The 18,575-nt window shown below is 40.5% G+C and overlaps 1 protein-coding gene across 2 annotated transcripts in view; it reads right to left on the reverse strand.

Annotated features, from left to right (window-relative positions):
- Positions 1 to 18,575, reverse strand: part of PCSK5 (proprotein convertase subtilisin/kexin type 5) — a gene marked incomplete at its 5' end in the record, with an annotated part of 316,630 nt that overhangs the window by 278,868 nt on the left and 19,187 nt on the right. The window contains one exon of one of the 2 annotated variants that reach the window (XM_082655960.1): positions 1,179 to 1,283. In XM_082655960.1, the coding sequence (XP_082512086.1) occupies positions 1,179 to 1,283 (105 nt within the window). Of the gene's footprint in view, positions 1 to 1,178; positions 1,284 to 18,575 lie in introns of those variants that run through there. The other variant, XM_082655961.1, reaches the window with a different exon arrangement.

Consider the following 18,575-nt stretch of genomic DNA (forward strand, 5'->3'; position numbering starts at 1 on the left):
ACGCTGTGTGATAATATTCCAGACAAAAATTAAACAAGAACTGTGGCACATAACCGAGGACAGGACTCCAAAGAGCCAACCTGATTTGCATATTAATTCAAACAGGGACCTTTTTGCTTTAATAAGGAATATCATTTTTGAGGAATCTCTAGGTGACATTGCCATGCTCACTGGTATAGACTTGTTGACCAATTTATTTGAAAATGAGCTCCTATGATAAACCCAAACCATAATGAGGAAAAGACAACCCTTCCTGATCAGTAAATAACAAACAGTGAATCCACAGAGGAACCAGGGCAGGCTGGTACTGCTGTCCTCTCTCCCTCTTTACTCGTCACATCTGGGAGGCCAAGCAGTTCTCTGTCAGAGTCAATCCCTTCCTCCAACTTAATAAGGACAGAGGGTTATCTCATCCTCAGAGTTTTAGTTGCCAGTTATTAGCCTGTTTGTCCCTAACACCCTCCAGCTTCCTATCTCCCATTTCAAAGCTGTCCTGCCTCTCCAAAATGGATTGGGAGGATCTAGACATGACATGTCTCCTGCTAGGTTCTCCTAGAAGTATGCTTTCTGTACAACCCAAAAGGATTGGGGTCAAGACAATGTGTAAGAAAGATCCCTGTTGAGCTTCCAAGAGGAGCACAGCCAGCTTCTGTCCCTTCTGTGCTCAGAATCCCTCCTGTCTCAGACATGGTCTAGGCCATGGTCTAGGCCCTGGGCCACCAGTGGCATGGCTCTATTAATGCCCGTTGAAACTACAAGGATTCGTGGTGACCTAAGGCCTGACCTAAGCGTTCTGGAAGAGACTCCTCTACAGAGCTCAGATAGAACCTCAGATCTGTATGCAAATAGGCAGATAGTATGGTCTTCTTAAGACCTCAATACTTCTGAATCCATCCCCATCTGTCCCCACATACACTCCTTCTCATTTCTCCATGACAACTCCTACTTCTGATACCCCTGGGCTGTTCTACAACTGGGATGATAAGGGCACTTCAATAAAAAATCAAGCCACTGCCTATTTTTGGTCTCAAGAGGAAGCAAAGATATTGGACCAAAGGATAGTATGACAGCTCTTGAAATGTAAGCTTTCGTGCTGGTCACCAGTTCCTAGTGTGATGTTACCAATGAAAAATGCAGAAGCTCTGCCTCTTGGTCCCCACCCAACTGGTTCTTCTTACCTTTGGTTCCATTGAAATGAAACTGTGTGTTCCTCTGCTTGAGAGAACTGACCTTTTAATCGTCCTGCTGTGATAGAAGTGGTAGTAATCCTTCAGGGCCCCGATCTGCAAAGGCAGGAGGGAAAGAATATAAGAGAGTTAACGTATGAAAAGTCTTCTGTTTTCCTGGTTTTTCATTAAAATAAGAACACAAAAGCAAAAAAAAGAAAAGGTCCATAAATTATGCAGTTGCTGGCCATGCTTAAATGTTACTTGAAGCTTGGTGATCACTTTTCAAAAGAAGGACATGTGATATGAAATGGAGTGTCCTTGAGGCGGTGACCATGCAACTAAAGATTATAATGGGGCAGCTTGGGCTCTCCATATCTCCCTTTTAATGTTTAATTTATATGCAGCATTTTAAGTAATTCTATATCAATCTGTATCCAAATGTATGAAAGAGAAACAAATATCAAATAGCTATCTGGTTATAAAAACACATCGTATTTTGTTTGCTCCGAGAAATGTACAATGAAAGACCTTGTTAGATTATTTATATCGTTAATTTGAAACAAGGCCTAAGCAATTGATCATTCGCAAAGAAAACAGTACTTAGTTTGTTTCCTGACTTCAGTAGACAGTATAAATACATAGCTCTTATTCATGTGTTGCAAAACTAAAAGTGGAATGAATGGCAATTTCTAAAACGAAACAAAGATCACACGTCCCACCTATCAGCTAAGCTTCCTGTGTGACAATAGTTCAATCGACTTTATCTTAACCATTTCTTTAACGAATTAGTTTTCTCATTTATGTACCCCTTTCTTTAGTTAAAAACAGGTCTGTTTAGGATAGCTGTAAAAATAAATCCCTGTCCATTCTAAGAAAACAAACTAACACAATTCCAAACAATCATTCTTTCAGCAGACTGTAAAATGTGGATCACATAATGGAAATTAAACCATACAATGAGCTAAGGCAGGAGAGCTTGGCTCTAGTTTTGGCCGACGGTCACCAGAAGTGTCTTCTTAGCTAAATCGCATATACTTACTATGTCTCAGTTTCATTATCTATAAAATTGGACTTCAAGTCAGTTCATTTCTCAGATCACTACAGCTGTCAAATTCCATTCTTTACCACTGACACTTTACTCGCCTTGGGCAAATACATTTAGCGCACCATTGCTCTACCCTAAAAGAATGACCATCATCAAGATGTTTTCCAATTAGGACAATTCAAAAGTTAGGCCTTCTTAATTGATAAAAAAAAAGAAAAAAAAGTCATTGCCCCAGCTTAATTTTTTCAGATAAAAGGTTTACTTTTCATTCCCATCTTTTCATCACATTCTCAATCATCGTCCCGCCCTTCCAATAAGGATGATCAACCAAATTTCTGTGCCAGTTAAGAGCCATCTCCTCACTGGGACTTCATGCTCTAATTGAATGTTTCTTATCTTCATTAAATTTGAATGTCTGAAGTCTCCCATTTCTGATTCAAGTGGAACTGCCCAGATGTACACAGAAGAGATCCTGGACTCTGAAAACAAGTAGGAAATGAGGCAATCCTAGCTGAAACCTCTAATCTCAATGATTCTGGACTCTGAAGCAGTAGAAAACAATGAGGAAGAGGCCACAGGTGCCAGTCCCAGTCTCCACGGGTGTTTCAAGGAGGGTTTTACAGGCCAACTTTAAAATTCCAGAGGAGTAGGGGTAGAATTCAGGAGGGGCTGCATAATCCTCTATCAGAAATCTTAAAATCCCAAGAAGCTTAGAGCTTTCATCTCACATAGTTTCTGTCAAGAATGCTCCTTGGGGGCTTCCCTGGTGGCGCAGTGGTTGAGAGTCCGCCTGCCGATGCAGGGGATGCGGGTTCGTGCCCCAGTCTGGGAAGATCCCATATGCCGCAGAGCGGCTGGGCCCCTGAGCCATGGCCGCTGAACCTGCGCGTCCGGAGCCTGTGCTCCGCAACGGGAGAGGCTACAACAGTGAGAGGCCCGCGTACAGCAAAAAAAAAAAAAAAAAAAGAATGCTCGAGTAAATACAGTAGTTTTTGTGGAAAGGAACAGAGAATCTCTGAGGAAGAACTTTTTATCAACGTGAAAAGCGCCAGTATGTTTAAGATCATGTCCACTCAACTATTATGGAAGCTCTTCGACTATAGGAAATGACTGAATTCAACTCAACTATTAAACTCAAACTGTGGATGAAATACACCCTGAAGAAATATTCAGATCCTTTGTGGCTTCAATGGTACACACCAGAATGCTGGCCTAATGCAGTGTACATGGAGCTAGAAAGCGGAACCCTTGTCCTGACTTAACTTGCTCTGGGATTTTGGATACATCACTTAACCTCTTTGGGCCTTGGTTTCCTCAACTGTGAAATAAGGACACAGGAGGTACAGTGGACAGAGACTGGGCGTCAGAGTCTAATGGGGGATAATAGTGTTTATGGGTTAGTGTGGTTATAAGGATTGAATGTAATAGCAGGTACACTGCCTAGTCAAGTCACTGTCCGGCACATAGTGAGTAGCAGAAGGTTATGAGTTTCCCTTCTAAGTTTATATTCAAATCCTACCTTCCCTCACCTCCTATCCTCTAATTAATCCCTCACCTCTGTCTCTTGGCAGGATTCCTCTTAATCTGCCCTGGTATCACCTCCCTTATTTCACTTCCCTTATTTCACTGGCCAAAAATCAAAAGGGTTGATGATACACTGTTGGCAAGGATGTTGGCACAAATGCAGTTCGTACAGGATCAGTAAAGAGCGTACCATGGTACAAGTGTGTGGAGAGCCATTTGGCAATATCAATAAAATTATACACAGTACTTAACCTTCGACCTAGCCTTTCCACTTCTTAAAATTGATTCTATAGGTAGAGTCATTTACGTAAAAGAATGGATGTTAGTTAGAGCAAATTTTGTAAAAGCAAGAGAATGCAAACAACTAGCTGCCATCAGTAGGTGACTGGTTCTATATGAACTGAAATGCATTGTTTCCAAGGTAGTGGATAAAGAAAGAAAGAAATACAGGTGCAAAAGAGGCATATATAGGGGCTTCCCTGGTGGCGCAGTGGTTGGGAGTCCGCCTGCCGATACAGGGGACACTGGTTCGTGCCCTGGTCCGGGAAGATCCCACATGCCGTGGAGCGGCTGGGCCCGTGAGCCATGGCCACTGAGCCTGCGCGTCCAGAGCCTGTTGCTCCGCAACGGGAGACGCCACAGCAGTGAGAGGCCCGCGTACCGCCAAAAAAAAAAAAAAAAAAAAAAAAGAGGCATATAATATGACCCAATTTTTGTAGGAGAAAAAAGGAAGACTCTAGATGACGTGTGCTTATATGCACAGGATATTTCAAGAAGGAAACTTGACAAACTGGAAAAGAGGGATTTTCTTTTCATGATTTATGTGGCTGCATTATTGTTTTAAATGAAACTAACCAAAAATGAAAAAATAATACAAATGAACACGTGAAATAGCACACACACAAATCCCACCTACTTTTCCAGGGGCAAATATGCTCCCCCAATTCCATGGGACTGATACAAGGGCCACTTCTATTGGGGCCATTAAATCTCTTTAGCAGTACACTCTATTTAATCTCCATCTTTCAGGGATTCTGTTTCCTCTATAGGGTTATGGAATGGTGTTCACTGATTGGCTGATGCCTCAATTACAGAATGCCTGCCACGTGCCAAGCATCTTGCTGCTCTTCCGCATGGTATTATATTTAACTTCACCTCCCCAAGAGCTTCTGAAGACAAATATTATTACCTCCAACTTGATAAAGGAGGCTATTGAGGCTCTGGTAGTGCCCGAATGTACACAGCTGGTATTGTGAGGTGGTAATGTAAATCTTTGTCGAATGCCTAGCATCGGGGTGAATTCAGTTAAGTTTCATGGTGCATCCCGTCAACGGGCTCACAAGACGCATTCCGACATCCTTCTAGTGAGCCTTCCTATACTGCAGAGCTAAATTCTATGCAGCCAGGGTTCTGAATGTGATAAGGTTCTATCAAAGGCAGACTGTGGCATCGTGAGGCATGCTCTTGGAGGCATTTTCGTGTTTAGTGGTGGCTGTGGCTAAAGGTCTTAGTACCTGGTTGCTAGCTTTCTGGGCATTCATTTGCACATCCTGTTTTGTCAGTCAGTTGGTAAGAGATTTTAGAAGAACTACAGGGGCATCATAGGGTAGCTTCCTCCTTCCTCAGCTTCCTCACTGAGGCAGAAGCAGCAGCTCTGGTGGAGGCCCATGCTGTGGGGTGGCTGTGGGGGCCTTTTCTGAAAACTTGGCCCTCCTGATTGATACTCTAAGCTATTTAATAGTCAATACTGAATGCCTTCCAAAGCAGACCAAGCAGTGGATTCAGTAGTTGGCTCCCCTGAATATTCCAAACTGGACAGATGAGAATTTCTGAAAAAGTAGCTTTATATATATTCAATCTTGCACAACTTAGAGATCCTCGAAGGTATGCACCTTTTGAGTCATGGGCTACAGGCACCACTGAGCCACAGGCTACGGATGACCCACTGTGTCTGCTCTAACATCCTGTTAGATGACTACACTGGCTTCTTGGCTTCTCGCAGCCATTCATACCAATCTCCTCTCTCAAGTCTTTCTATACAGTAGCCAGCATAAGGTTATAAATGTACATTTGACTGTCATAGTTCATACGCCAGCTTCAAATCCTTGAGTGGCTTCCCTTTGCTGTTAAAATAAATAGTAATATTTAATAATATAATTTTAAAGTTAATAATAAGATCAACATTTATTCTGTGCCAGGAACTAGTCTACATGCTTTATCTAACTCATTGAATGAAAGCACTGTGGCCACCTCGATGAACCTGTCAGCTCTCTCAGGCTGCTTGTTTGCCTTGTTTTCCCTCCTGCCCTGTCCAACTTACAGATTTCCCCAAATTCTGTACTCCTTTTCGAAAAGTTATTTACTATCAGCCTACAGATAAAATTTTTTTAATGGGCAAAAGTTTGAACAGACATTTCACAAAAGATATACAAATGGCCAATAAGCATGTAAAAAGATGCTCAAACGCAAATAAAATCATAATGGCACTATACACATACCAAAATGGCTAAAATTTAAAAGGTAGACAATACCCATTTTTAATGAGATTACGGAGCATCGGAACTCTCATACATTGCTAGCGGGAGTAGAAAATGGTTCCACATCTTTGAAAAATCATTTGGTAATTTCTTATGAAACATATCTCCTCCTCATGACCCAGCCATTTCATTTACAGTATTTACCCAAGAGAAATGAAAACCTGTTTCCAAACAAAACTCAAACATAAATGCTTATAGCAGCTTTCTTAATAATAGCCCCAAACTGGAAATAATGCAAATGTCTATCAACAAGTGAATGGATAAATCAATTGTGGTATATTTACAGAATGGAACACCCAGCAATGAAAAGGAACAAAACTCTGATGCATGCAGCTACGTGGATGAAGGTCAAAACAGCATGCTGACACAAAGAGGATACACTGTATGATTCCATTGGTAAGAAGTTCTAGGACAGTTACTCTATCATGACAGCAAACAGATGAGTGATAACCTTGGGGAAAGCCTGGAGAAACTTTTGAGTTTGGGAAATGTTCTATATCATGACTGTGGTGGTAATTCCATCAGTGGTTAGTGCTCCGGCATGTTGGAACAAGCTCATTGCAGGCTTGCCAGATCCAACTGCATCTTCTCCCAAAACCCTCTGCAGGGACATCACATTGCTGACTTGACATCAACGATGGAAGTTTTTAACACATCAGGAAAAACTGGCAAAGGCTACAAATTAGGGCTTCTTTTTTCCCTGATCAGTCACTTGTTTCGTATTTATCAGCACAACCCCGGGTACGTACATTTGTCAACACTCATCCAATCTTACACAAAAATGGCTGCGATGGGGATATACCACAATAATGGCGAGTTCAAAAGTTATATCTCCTCTACTGATCTCTGGTTCTCTTTCCCATCTGTAGAATGATTCAGAGATTGGGAAACGTGAGAACCCGGTGACCTGGGGCTCTTCAGCTCAGATCTCCTCCCACCCTCTCAGGTGAGGTGGGGAGGAACCAAGACAATTGTTCTTGCTGATCAGTCTCCAACATCCAGGAGTTAAAGTTTGAAACTCCTGCTTGCTAAATTCCATTCAGACAGAAAGCTACAGAAGCACCGCCTGGATATACTGATTTCCCTTCATTAAAATTTGACTGTGATGCCTCATTTGTACTTCCCTGAGAATATTAAAACCATTGTAATTACTTGCCTTCTGTATTTCAGACTCTATAACATTCAAAGGAGAATCAAAGAGAAGGTGGCCATGATTGCTTTCCCCAAAGTCACCAAGAATACTCCAACTTCAGGGCCTTTGCGCCTGCTTTTCCTCTGCCCAGAATGCCCTTCTAGAAATCTCCATAACTCACATCCTCTCTGCTTTCAGGTGTTTGCTCAAATGCTCTCTTCTCAGGGAGGATTTCCACCCAGTTGACCACCCAATTTGAAACTGCTGTCTCCAGCACACCCCACTGCCCCTTCCCTGATTTATTTTTCCCGTTCACATTTATCACCACTTAACATATTATATATTCCCTTTATTTGTCCCATTTATTGCTGGTCTTCCCCTACTAGAATGTTAGCTCCACAGGTCAGGAATTTTTGTTTTATTCACTGCTGAATTAGACTTAGCTCCTATTAACAGTGCCAGGCATACCCAATAAACGTTAGAATGAATGAATGAATGAATGAATGGTCCCTGATCTTCAGGAAATCAAAGCAGCAGTGAGCATGTCTCTAAACCTTAGGGAAGGCTTCTTGCAAATCTCTTTATAACCCTTTCTGTGATACAACATTAACATATAACATACACTTTATACTTAATAAATGTTGAATGAATGAATGACATTATTACATGTAAACATATCTGAAAATTAAGAATTTACTACCAACAACCACCTAATCACCAAAGTCTGCCTTTGTATTTCCCTCTCTTATTTCATCATGGTCAATGATCTATTGGAATCACTGAACAAACGTGATATTTATAACAAGGCTGTTGAACTTATTAAATATTAAATTAGAAGGCAACTCACTGCAGAAATCTGATGAATTGCTAATATTTATGAAGTACAAACTAAGTGCCCAGCATCATTGCACTGTGTCCTCAAGGCCGTATGAAGTAGGTATCACGATTTCCATTTTATATGCACGGAAGCAGAAGCTCACAAAGTTTACGAACTTGCCTAGGGCCACACAGCAAAGGGCCAAGCTCAGGTTGATTCTGGGCAGTCTAACTCCAGAGCATATGTTCTCAACTACTCTAAAAGATGTTTAAAATAAAAGGTTTCTAAGGATGAATTTAAAACAATTACCCAGAAGACTGTGCTCCTAAGAGTTGTACACAGAGGGGATGTTTTCTAGGGATATTTCTATCTACTTTGAGCAGATCCAAAAGAGAAAGTGTTGACAAGCATCTTTGAGAGTGAGAGAGAGCCCATTCCTGTCCTCTGTGGGGGGCAAGGAACTTGCTCTCAGTTTCCTGTTCTACCGTTGACCCCAAGGAACTTACATTAGTGTCTCCTTTAGGTGAGAAATTATCTTTAAGGGCTTCCCTGGTGGCGCAGTGGATAAGAATCCGCCTGCCAACGCAGGAGACATAGGTTCAAGCTCTGGTCCGGGAAGATCCCACATGCCGCGGAGCAACTAAGCCCGTGCGCCACAACTACTGAGCCTCTGCTCTAGAGCCCGCGAGCCACAACTACTGAAGCCCGCGCGCCTAGAGCCTGTGCTCCGCAACAAGAGAAGCCACCGCAGTGAGAAGCCCGTGCACCTCAACGAAGAGTAGCCCCACTTGCCGCAACTAGAGAAAGCCCGCACGCAGCAACAAAGACCCAACACAGCCAAAAATAAATAAAAATTTAAAAAATTTTTAAAAAAAGGAATTATCTTTAAGGCACACCTTCACCTTGAAGTTCAAGGGGCATTCTACGCTTAACAAGTACAACACCTGGCACCAAGCATCTTGGATGTTACTCCATGAAACACCACAAATGACATGAAAAATGTCTTCCTTAGACTTTAGTTTCAAGTCAATCACTCAGCTCTTTAGAGAATGACATTAGAATACATGAATTCAGAGCAAAAGAACTATAATCATTTTATTTTTCCTCAGGATGCTCAAGGAAAGATGTATAATCTCTGTGATTTTAGAGCAACTTTCTCAGATATGCAGGAATGTGACAGCTGAATAACGGCCCCCTAAAAATGTTCATATCCTGATCCTCGGAGCCTGTAACTATGTCACCCTATATGGCAAAACGGACTTTGCAGCTGTGATTAAATTAAGGGTTTTGAGATGGAGAGATTATCCTGGATTATCCGGGTGGGCCCAATGAGATCACAAGAGTCCTTATAAGAGCAAAGTCAGAGAGATGTGATGGCAGAAGCACAGAGAGAGAAGGAAACAGAGATCAGAGATGGGGAGAGGGAGAAAGAAAAAGAAGGAAAAGAGAGAGAGATTTGAAGATGCTATGTTGCTGGCTCTGAAGATGGAGGAAGGGGTCACAAGCCAAGGAATTCTGGTGGCTTCTAGAAGCTGGAAAAGGCAAGGAGATGAGGCTCCTCTAGGATTTCTGGAAGGAACGCAACTCTGATGACACCTTCATTTTAGGTTAGGACTTCTGGCCCCAGAACTGAAAGATAATAATTTTGTGTTTTTTTGTTTTGTTTTTTTCTAATGCGGTACGCAGACCTCTCACTGTTGTGGCCTCTCCCGTTGCGGAGCACAGGCTCCGAAAGCGCAGGCTCAGCGGCCATGGCTCACGGGCCCGGCCGCTCCGCGGCATGTGGGATCTTCCCGGACCGGGGCACGAACCCATGTCCCCTGCATCGGCAGGCAGACTCTCAACCACTGCGCCACCAGGGAAGCCCTAATTTTCTGTTGTTTTAAGCCATTAAGTGTGTGATCATTTGTTACATACGGCAGCAAGAGGAAACTAATACTAGGTAGAACTGGTATCTCAGTAGACATCCATGAGAAGCAAAGGAAACGAAACTAGACTATTTGTATTTGGAGCCTGTTTATTCTTCATAATCTTCAGGACTCTCTGGGTATTCAGTTATCAATTTCTAAGTAGCTATACCAGTATAATAATAGTGATTAGTATCAGCCCAGTACTCTGCTCAGCACTTCGTTAGCATTCTCTTCTTAATCCTCAAAACAAACTGAAAAGCAAGATAAAGCAACTGGCCCAGCAAAAGAGAACCGGTAAGCAGCTTGTTTATTCAAAGCCAACGTATAATTAATACTACTAATAACAACAGGTACCACTTACTGCTTTCCTACATTATCTCCAATCTCTCCAACAACCCTGCAAAGGAAGGAGAATTATTCTAATTTTATGGAGAAGGAAATGGTCCAAACCTGGGAGAGGCTAAGTAACATGCCCAAGTGAGGAAATGTCTGAGTCTGATTTCAAAAATCTAAGCTTTTTCTAGTCATAGCACTTTGTGTTTTATTTAAAATTTATTCAAAGGGTTTTCTATCACCACATTTAATTCAGTATGCACACTCAAATATCCCCACCCCATCCCACTCCTTTGCCCTCACCAAGATGAGGCCTCGTTATTTTACTCTAAAGCTACCTGATCAGCAGAGTGTAGCAGAATCTAGGTCCCAATAGTTCATCTTAAAAGCGGGTGATCAAAAACATCCTGTCTACAAATCCCAAGCAAGCAAGAAACGGACACAGCAATTTCACCAAGAAAATGTAAGACAGAAAAAACAGAGCGAGCACCAGATTTTCCCAAGTTCAAGTGAGAAACCTACAGTCTACCCCGCTATTCACACAGGACAGGAAGTTTCCCTTGAAGCAAATCAGAGAATGTCAGAGTTGGAAAAGACCTTAACAGGATTTTGATCTGCCTTTCCTCACTGAATGCAGGAATCCATTTTTCAACCTTTAAACATAGAGCACTGCATTTTCTGAGACAGTGCATTTGTTAGGAAGTTCTTCCAGATAATTAGTCTAAATCTACTCCTCCTTCCTGGTTCTAGCTTGTGAGGCCAACCCAATAGGGTCATCCCTCTTCTGCATGCCAGACAGCCAACACGTCCCTACTGGGTCTTCCCTGTTCTTAGCTGAACATCCAAGTTTTTCCATTTTTTTCTCATGTGACAAGCCTTCGCAAGGTTGCTTCCCCTGGACGTGCCAACATCCATAATGCCTTCCCAGAAAACTTGGAACCCAGAACATAACACAGCTCAACTCTAGCTATGGTGGAGCCAGGATGGAGTCATGATCCCATGACCTCCCTGGGCAATGCATTTCTATTAGAAGTAGCTTAGAACTGAACTATTTTTAGCTGAATGAACTTGGCCAACTGAAAAATCCTCAGACGGCCTTTTTAATTTGGTTCTCCTCCAGTCCATAGTTTCATTTCTTAAATGTAAATGATAGAAATTTACATTTCTGTTGAATATTGAATGTCATTCTCTATATCCTACTCTATACATTTACAGCCTGCCAAGACATTCACTTATTTACTGAGAGCATACTCTATGTCAAGCACCGATCCAGAGACACTGGAGACGGAGTGAACAAGACAAAGACCCCGCTAAGATGCAGATAACATTCTGACTTGACTCTGACAACCCCGCTCTGTCAACTGCAAGTTTGAAATTTACATTTTCCCTATTGAATCAGAATATTTCTCCCAAGAGAACTGAAATAATTTTCATATTAGTCCATTATAGATAAGGATGGGGTTTAACATTCAACGTATAACATGTTTGGAACAGTTATTTAAGAATGAACTGTAAACGGCATTAGGCTTTTATTTTCTTTGATCCATTTTCATCCAAAATGAATAATTATATCCTTAATTTAATATAATCCGTGTACTGTATTCCTCAGATAAAAACATTTATTACTGCTATTTATAGTCAGTTATTCTTTCCAAGAGCTTTTAAAACTCATCTGTAAGTAATTTCTGGAGAAATGAAAAGAAATTATTGTTTAATATTTAAACTATTCCACCTGCTTATAAGACACACATCACACACACACACACACACACACACACGAAGTCAGAGTCTAAGAAAGGCTGAGCGAGAATGAGCACACGCAGCCTATATTTAGATCTGTATTACTCCTTCCATTACTGATCACTGTTGCAACTTGAAAGCATTTCCACGTACTACATGGAAACAAACACAAAACAGTACCTATTTTGATAGGTGGCAACATTTCTAGAATTACCCCAGGAACAGTAAATTTTCTCTTTAGATTCAATGATTCTCAACCCTTGCTAAACATCAGAATAACATGGAGGCTAAAAAAAAATACTAAGTGTTCGTTTCCCCCCATGTCCACCCCAGAGATTCTGACATAAGGATCTGAGTTAAAAGCCAGGGCATGAGTATTTTCTTTTAAAAAGCATTTTAAGTGATTCTACAGGTGAACAACCACTATTCTAATCCATCCATCTCATTCTGCAGAAATAGAACAATTTACTCTGAATTCTGCAATCTCCATTCAATTATTCCTATCTAATTAATTAAAGTACGTGTAAATGAGAAAATATCTAACTAATGTGATCTCAGCACTATTGTAACTGGTATGTTTTGTTCTTTTATTCATCTCCTTAATTATTTCAAAAGCCATCTCTCCCCCCAAAAAAAGTTTTTAGAAATATGTATTTAGTATAACCAGATTAGTAATTTCCAATATTTTATCATACTGGTAAACAGAGGCTAGTCTGAGCTCTACAGAATTTTAAATGATACGTTTTATTCTTTCTTTTTTTTTTTTTTTGCGGTACGCGGGCCTCTCACTGTTGTGGCCTCTCCCGTTGCGGAGCACTGGCTCCGGACGCGCAGGCTCAGCAGCCATGGCTCACGGGCCCAGCCGCTCCGCGGCATGTGGGATCTTCCCGGACCGGGGCACGAACCCGCATCCCCTGCATTGGCAGGCAGACTCTCAACCACTGCGCCACCAGGAAAGCCCACACGTTTTATTCTTAAAAAGAAAGATTCCGAAAGTAGAAGCTGTGAGCATTAAGAACATGTGATAGCTACCAAATGTAAAATAGATAGCTAGTGGGAAGCAGCCGCATAGCCCGGGAGATAAGCTCGGTGCTTTGTGACCACCTAAAGGGGTGGGATAGGGAGGGTGGGAGGGAGACGCAAGAGGGAGGAGATATGGGGATATATGTATATCTGATTCACTTTGTTATAAAGCAGAAACTAACACACCATTGTAAAGCAATTACACTCCAATAAGGATGTTAAAAAAAAAAAAAAAAAGAACGTGATAGAAACTGTGTGCTCAAGACAGTTGATGGCCTTGTCACCCTCAGTTAAAAAACTTATTAGATGGAGAAGCTCCGTGTCTTTTCTAATGGCTGTTCAGAGATGCCTTGCTCCTTTGTCCCTATCTTGGTCCTTCCTAGGGACTGGCAGGGTTAACACTTGCAGGGTAGTGAACTTAAAACCAGGGTCCAGAGCAGGGGATAAGCAACAGCATCTGTAGCACAATGGCAGATGACAGGTGGATGAGGTATCGAGCCAGGCGTGAATTTCTCCATCTAGGCAGATGTGAAGTTGGGTCCTACTTTTATAGCTCCTGAGGCGCTGCCACTGTAGGCAGCTATTGGTCATCTGTATTAAAGATGTCACAGATACACAACTAGTAGAATAGATCAAATAAAAGAAAAAAAAAACAGCAACACCAAGTGATGGTGAGGATGCAGGTAAATCGAAGGTCATACAGTGTTGTTGGGTAACAGTCTGGCAGTTTCTTACAAAATTAAACATTCATTTACTATATGACCCAGAAATCCCACTCCTAAATATTTTCTCCAAGAAAAATAAGAGCTTGTGTTAATCCAAAAACTTGTACATGAATGTTTATAGTGGCTTTAGTCATAATCACCAAAAACTGGAAACAACCCACTGGCCTACAACTGGTGAATGAATAAACAACCCGGGGAATCCATACAATGGAATACCACTCATCAATTAAAAGGAACACATTATTGATTGATTAATTAGGGATGAATCTCAAATGCACTGTAACAAGGGAAAGAGACCAGGTTCAAAATGTTATATATAAATGCATATTCCACTAATATGACATTCTGGAAGAGGCAAGTAGGCCAGAAAATACATTAGGAGTTGCCACGAATTGGGGGTGAAGCAAGAGGCTGATTACAAGGGAGCACTAGGGAGTTTTTCTGAGGTGACAGAATTGCTCTGTATCTTTATTATGGAGGTGTTTACATGACTATATGCATTCATCAAAGCCTATAGGAATATACAGGGAATGTTACTGTATGCAAATGATACCTCAAATAAACCTGATCCCCAAAAAAGGTCCATAGGGGAAAGCCCGGTCATCAAAGTGAGTTAGTTGGAAAGGTGATGCAAATGGAAAAGCAAAAAGTTTAAAAAGCTGTTTGGATTAAATATATTATCAAATTGGCTTTATTTGATTAAGGAGCTTCCCTAAATCCATCGCAACCACTTCAACATTTGGAATTACACAGTGCAAACAGCAACACTGAGAACCATTCACAATATGTAAATCTTTCCTTTTATCAAAGGAATGAAGTCTTGCAACATATTTTAGTACAGACCTGCTTTCCAGGAACGTGACCACCTTAGCCACAACAAAATATGACTGATTATGCTAAATGATGGAGTCATTTGAAGCTACCGTAAACTCTGAAAATATGGCTGGTAATTTTGAAACAAAGATGAGAAAGCATAAATGGCTCAGTCTCCTAAGTGCTGTTAACTCTACACCTAATATAACTGCCTTGAAAGTAAGTAAAAATCTATATAAATTGGTAGTTCTTGAAGTGTGGCACCAGGATTAGAGGCATCAGACCAGCAGTAGTGGCATCATCGGGAGCTTAGCAGAATGCACATTCATGTGTTCCACTCCAACGTGAATCAGAATCCAGTCATTTCCCTGCTCAGCAAACTCTAAGTTCAAGAGATGAGGAAGTGGCCATCATGAATGGCTGATGAAAAAAACATCCATAAAAGGACACAAGCACGTTGCTGTCCATCTAGACTCATGCAGTCAAGATGAAGTACAAACCTACCCCGCCATACGCCCATACAATCTACATAGTAAAAAAGGGTTTTAATTACAGGCTTTACCCTTTTAAAACGCTCTGAGCCCAATCTGTATTTAAAATGAAATTGGATTTCAAGTAGAATTTTATGCAAACTCAATTCTAGGAGATAATTAAAAACATTTATAATGTTCACAGTACTAAGAGAGGTGTAGTTATCTGTGATAGATCAGTTCATTCCATAACCAAGTGAGTAAAGTTTCAGAGCTAAAATTTCACAGGTGATATACATACTAATAATTGGAACTATTAAAAATCAAAAGTCGTCTCCCAATAACCACTGGGTCCTGCCATATTCTACTTTATGTGGACTATATCTTCATAGCTTTTTCTTTTCAGGTAAAGGATGAATAATGATTTCTAGATTTTCAATAAATACCTCAAGCCGTAAAGATCAGAATATGTTTTCCTTCCTCTTTTCAAGTAAAATGTTTTGGTATTTCAACAGACGTCTTAGTAGAAAAATGCTATTTTCATCCATCCGAATGAGAGTTCATCAAGCACAGGGAAGATGAATAAAGTAGTCCCAAATATCATCATAATTATACCAGCACATACGCTCAATTTATAAAACAAGGCTTTATTTGCATTACATTATCAATGTCTCCTCTTGGAGTCCTGCTTTATTGATACTATCTGTCCATGCTATCCAAGGGCTATAAATTCGTAATTCTGCACAAATGGACTATCTAATCTTTCAATCATCTAGGGGCAGATATTTAATCTGACGCCAGTTCCCAGCTGACATTCAGTTCTTCTGTGGATGAATACTCACAGGCAACAACATCTGAACATCAGTTTAAGCAAAACACCACCAAGGTAGATCTGTTGCCCCTCACCTCCATGCATACACTTGGCCCAAAACACGTGTAAAACTAATGCCAGTGTTTTGGATGATCTGCATGCTTTAGCACCATTGCCCACTTTCAGAATTTTACAATTTTGTAAACAGGATCAATAACTCATCAGGCCACATGTTTTTGTCTTGTCTTAGGTAACAGCAATATTAATTTCCATCTTTACAGTGCTTTCCCTTATACTGTTCTGTTTTTTGTTTTTTGTTTTTTTTTGTGGTACATGGGCCTCTCACTGTTGTGGCCTCTCCCGTTGCGGAGCACAGGCTCTGGATGCGCAGGCTCAGCGGCCATGGCTCACGGGCCCAGCCGTTCCGCGGCATGTGGGATCTTCCCGGACCGGGGCACGAACCTGTGTCCCCTGAATCGGCAGGCGGTCTCTCAACCACTGCGCCACCAGGGAAGCCCTCTTACACTGTTTTCTATGAGTAATTAAGATAATGTTATACCCGTTTGTAAAACTGGCCATTTACTTCCTGTTATTTTTATAATAAAATAAAATAGGGTTAATTTGGCTCAAGAAGGGCTACCAGATCTGGCTCCTATTTACCTTTCTATTGTCATCTAACACTTCTCCCCTTCACTCAATCCAACCCCATTGGCCTCCTTTCTAGCCTCAGGACCTTTTCACTTGCTGTCCCATTTGTCTTGGCATTCCTTTTTCTCCAATCTCCCATTGCCTAATTCCTTCTCTTTTAGATCTTAACTCAAATATCACTTCCTCAGAAAAAATCTTCTCTGACCTTCTCCAGTTCCTCTCCATCTGATCGAGCTGTTTATTTTCTAAGTTTTAAAATATTGGTATATTGGCTGCACCCACCACAGTGCCTGGCACAGAGCGGCTACCCAATAAGCATTTATACAATGAATAAATGAATGAATGAACACTGTGAAATAAGTGAAGAATTATTACCTTAAATTTCCAAATAATAAAACTGAAGCCCAGCTAAATTCAGCAATTTACCCAACTTTATACTATGAGCTAGTAATAGAAACAAGATTTTTCTGACACTAAGCTCAGTGCTAGTTTCACTATTTGATACAAATCCTAAATAGACTTAAAAAAATCATAATTTGTGCTTAGAGTGATATTTTCAACTCTTATTAAAGTTTCAACTCCAACACGATTAACTGTAGGATTAATACCTTTATCTCAACAATTCCTGAGCTTGTCTGAAGTTTTTAATTTTTTTTTCTTAACATAAAAAGTCCATTGACCTTTATCTCAGCAGCTTGCTTGATCTTAAATATATGTCAAATAACCCAAAAAGAGAGTTTAAATAACTATTATGCCTACCAAGTAAATGTCTGCATCCATAAAATAGAAAGTTAGAAGTGATGTTTAAGAAAATGTACTCAGGAGGTAGACTGAGTTATAAGTATTTCTCTTCTATCATTCCTAAGTACTTACTGTTGACATAAAAGATAAACCAAATACAGTGTTTTACCAAAAGAATCATTGCAACGTTTACAGTATTTTGCAGTAACTGAAGACATATACTTATCTGGACAAATATCTCATATCTGGATAAATGAAGAAAAAGTAAGTGAATTTAATATATATTAATTTTCTATCTGAGGTGTCCACGGGACTAAAAATTAATCCATGAATTATTTTGATTCTCCAAACACTGGATATTGCCTCACTGCTACATTTGTATCACTCAAATAGAGGCAGGCAATTTAGTAGAAAAAAAGGCTTCACAAGTTTTCCTCCCTCTTAGCTCAAATATGGTGACATTCTGTAGCTAAATTGTGAAATAGATTTAAAGCCCAAATAAACTAAAGTGATAAAGACCCAGGGTGGAGAATGGTTTGGGCAGGCACAAGTCCCATTTCGCATGTATCATATTAATTTGAATTCTTACAGTGACTGCACTAGATATTCTGAAATGTCTCTATACTGTTACTTTAGTTACTGCCTAACTTCCGACCCCTCATCACACAGTTTAATAAACCCGCCAAGGAAAGCTGAGTTTAGGTTACAGTCATGGCTAAAGGCACCCCCATTATAATACGGTCATATTCCTATTTGCAAAAGTGACCACTACACCCACCTTTCCCAAAACGAACCTTGTGACCTTCCCCAGGAAAGAGCTCTCTGGTTCAAGAGACCAACCAAGGTATTCACGCTTTAGTCATTAGATCAATCATTTACCTACTTACTGAACAGCCACCACAATAAAAATGACCTTTTGATGTACCAAAACCAGGAAAAAACATCTAACATTTCTTTTCAAGGTAGTTTAATGAAAAGGGTATAAAAGTGAGATTTTCACAGAAGTAGGGAAAAAAATATTGCCTCCAAAATCGAGATTTTTTTTTTGTACACCACATACCTAAATATGCAAACACCTTTGACAAATTTTCCCCATTCATATATCTCCTAAAGAGACACAGACCCTGATAAATACAA

The sequence above is a fragment of the Grampus griseus genome, assembly GCF_964374135.1.
Source record: "Grampus griseus genome assembly, chromosome: 6".
Lineage (NCBI taxonomy): Eukaryota > Metazoa > Chordata > Mammalia > Artiodactyla > Delphinidae > Grampus > Grampus griseus.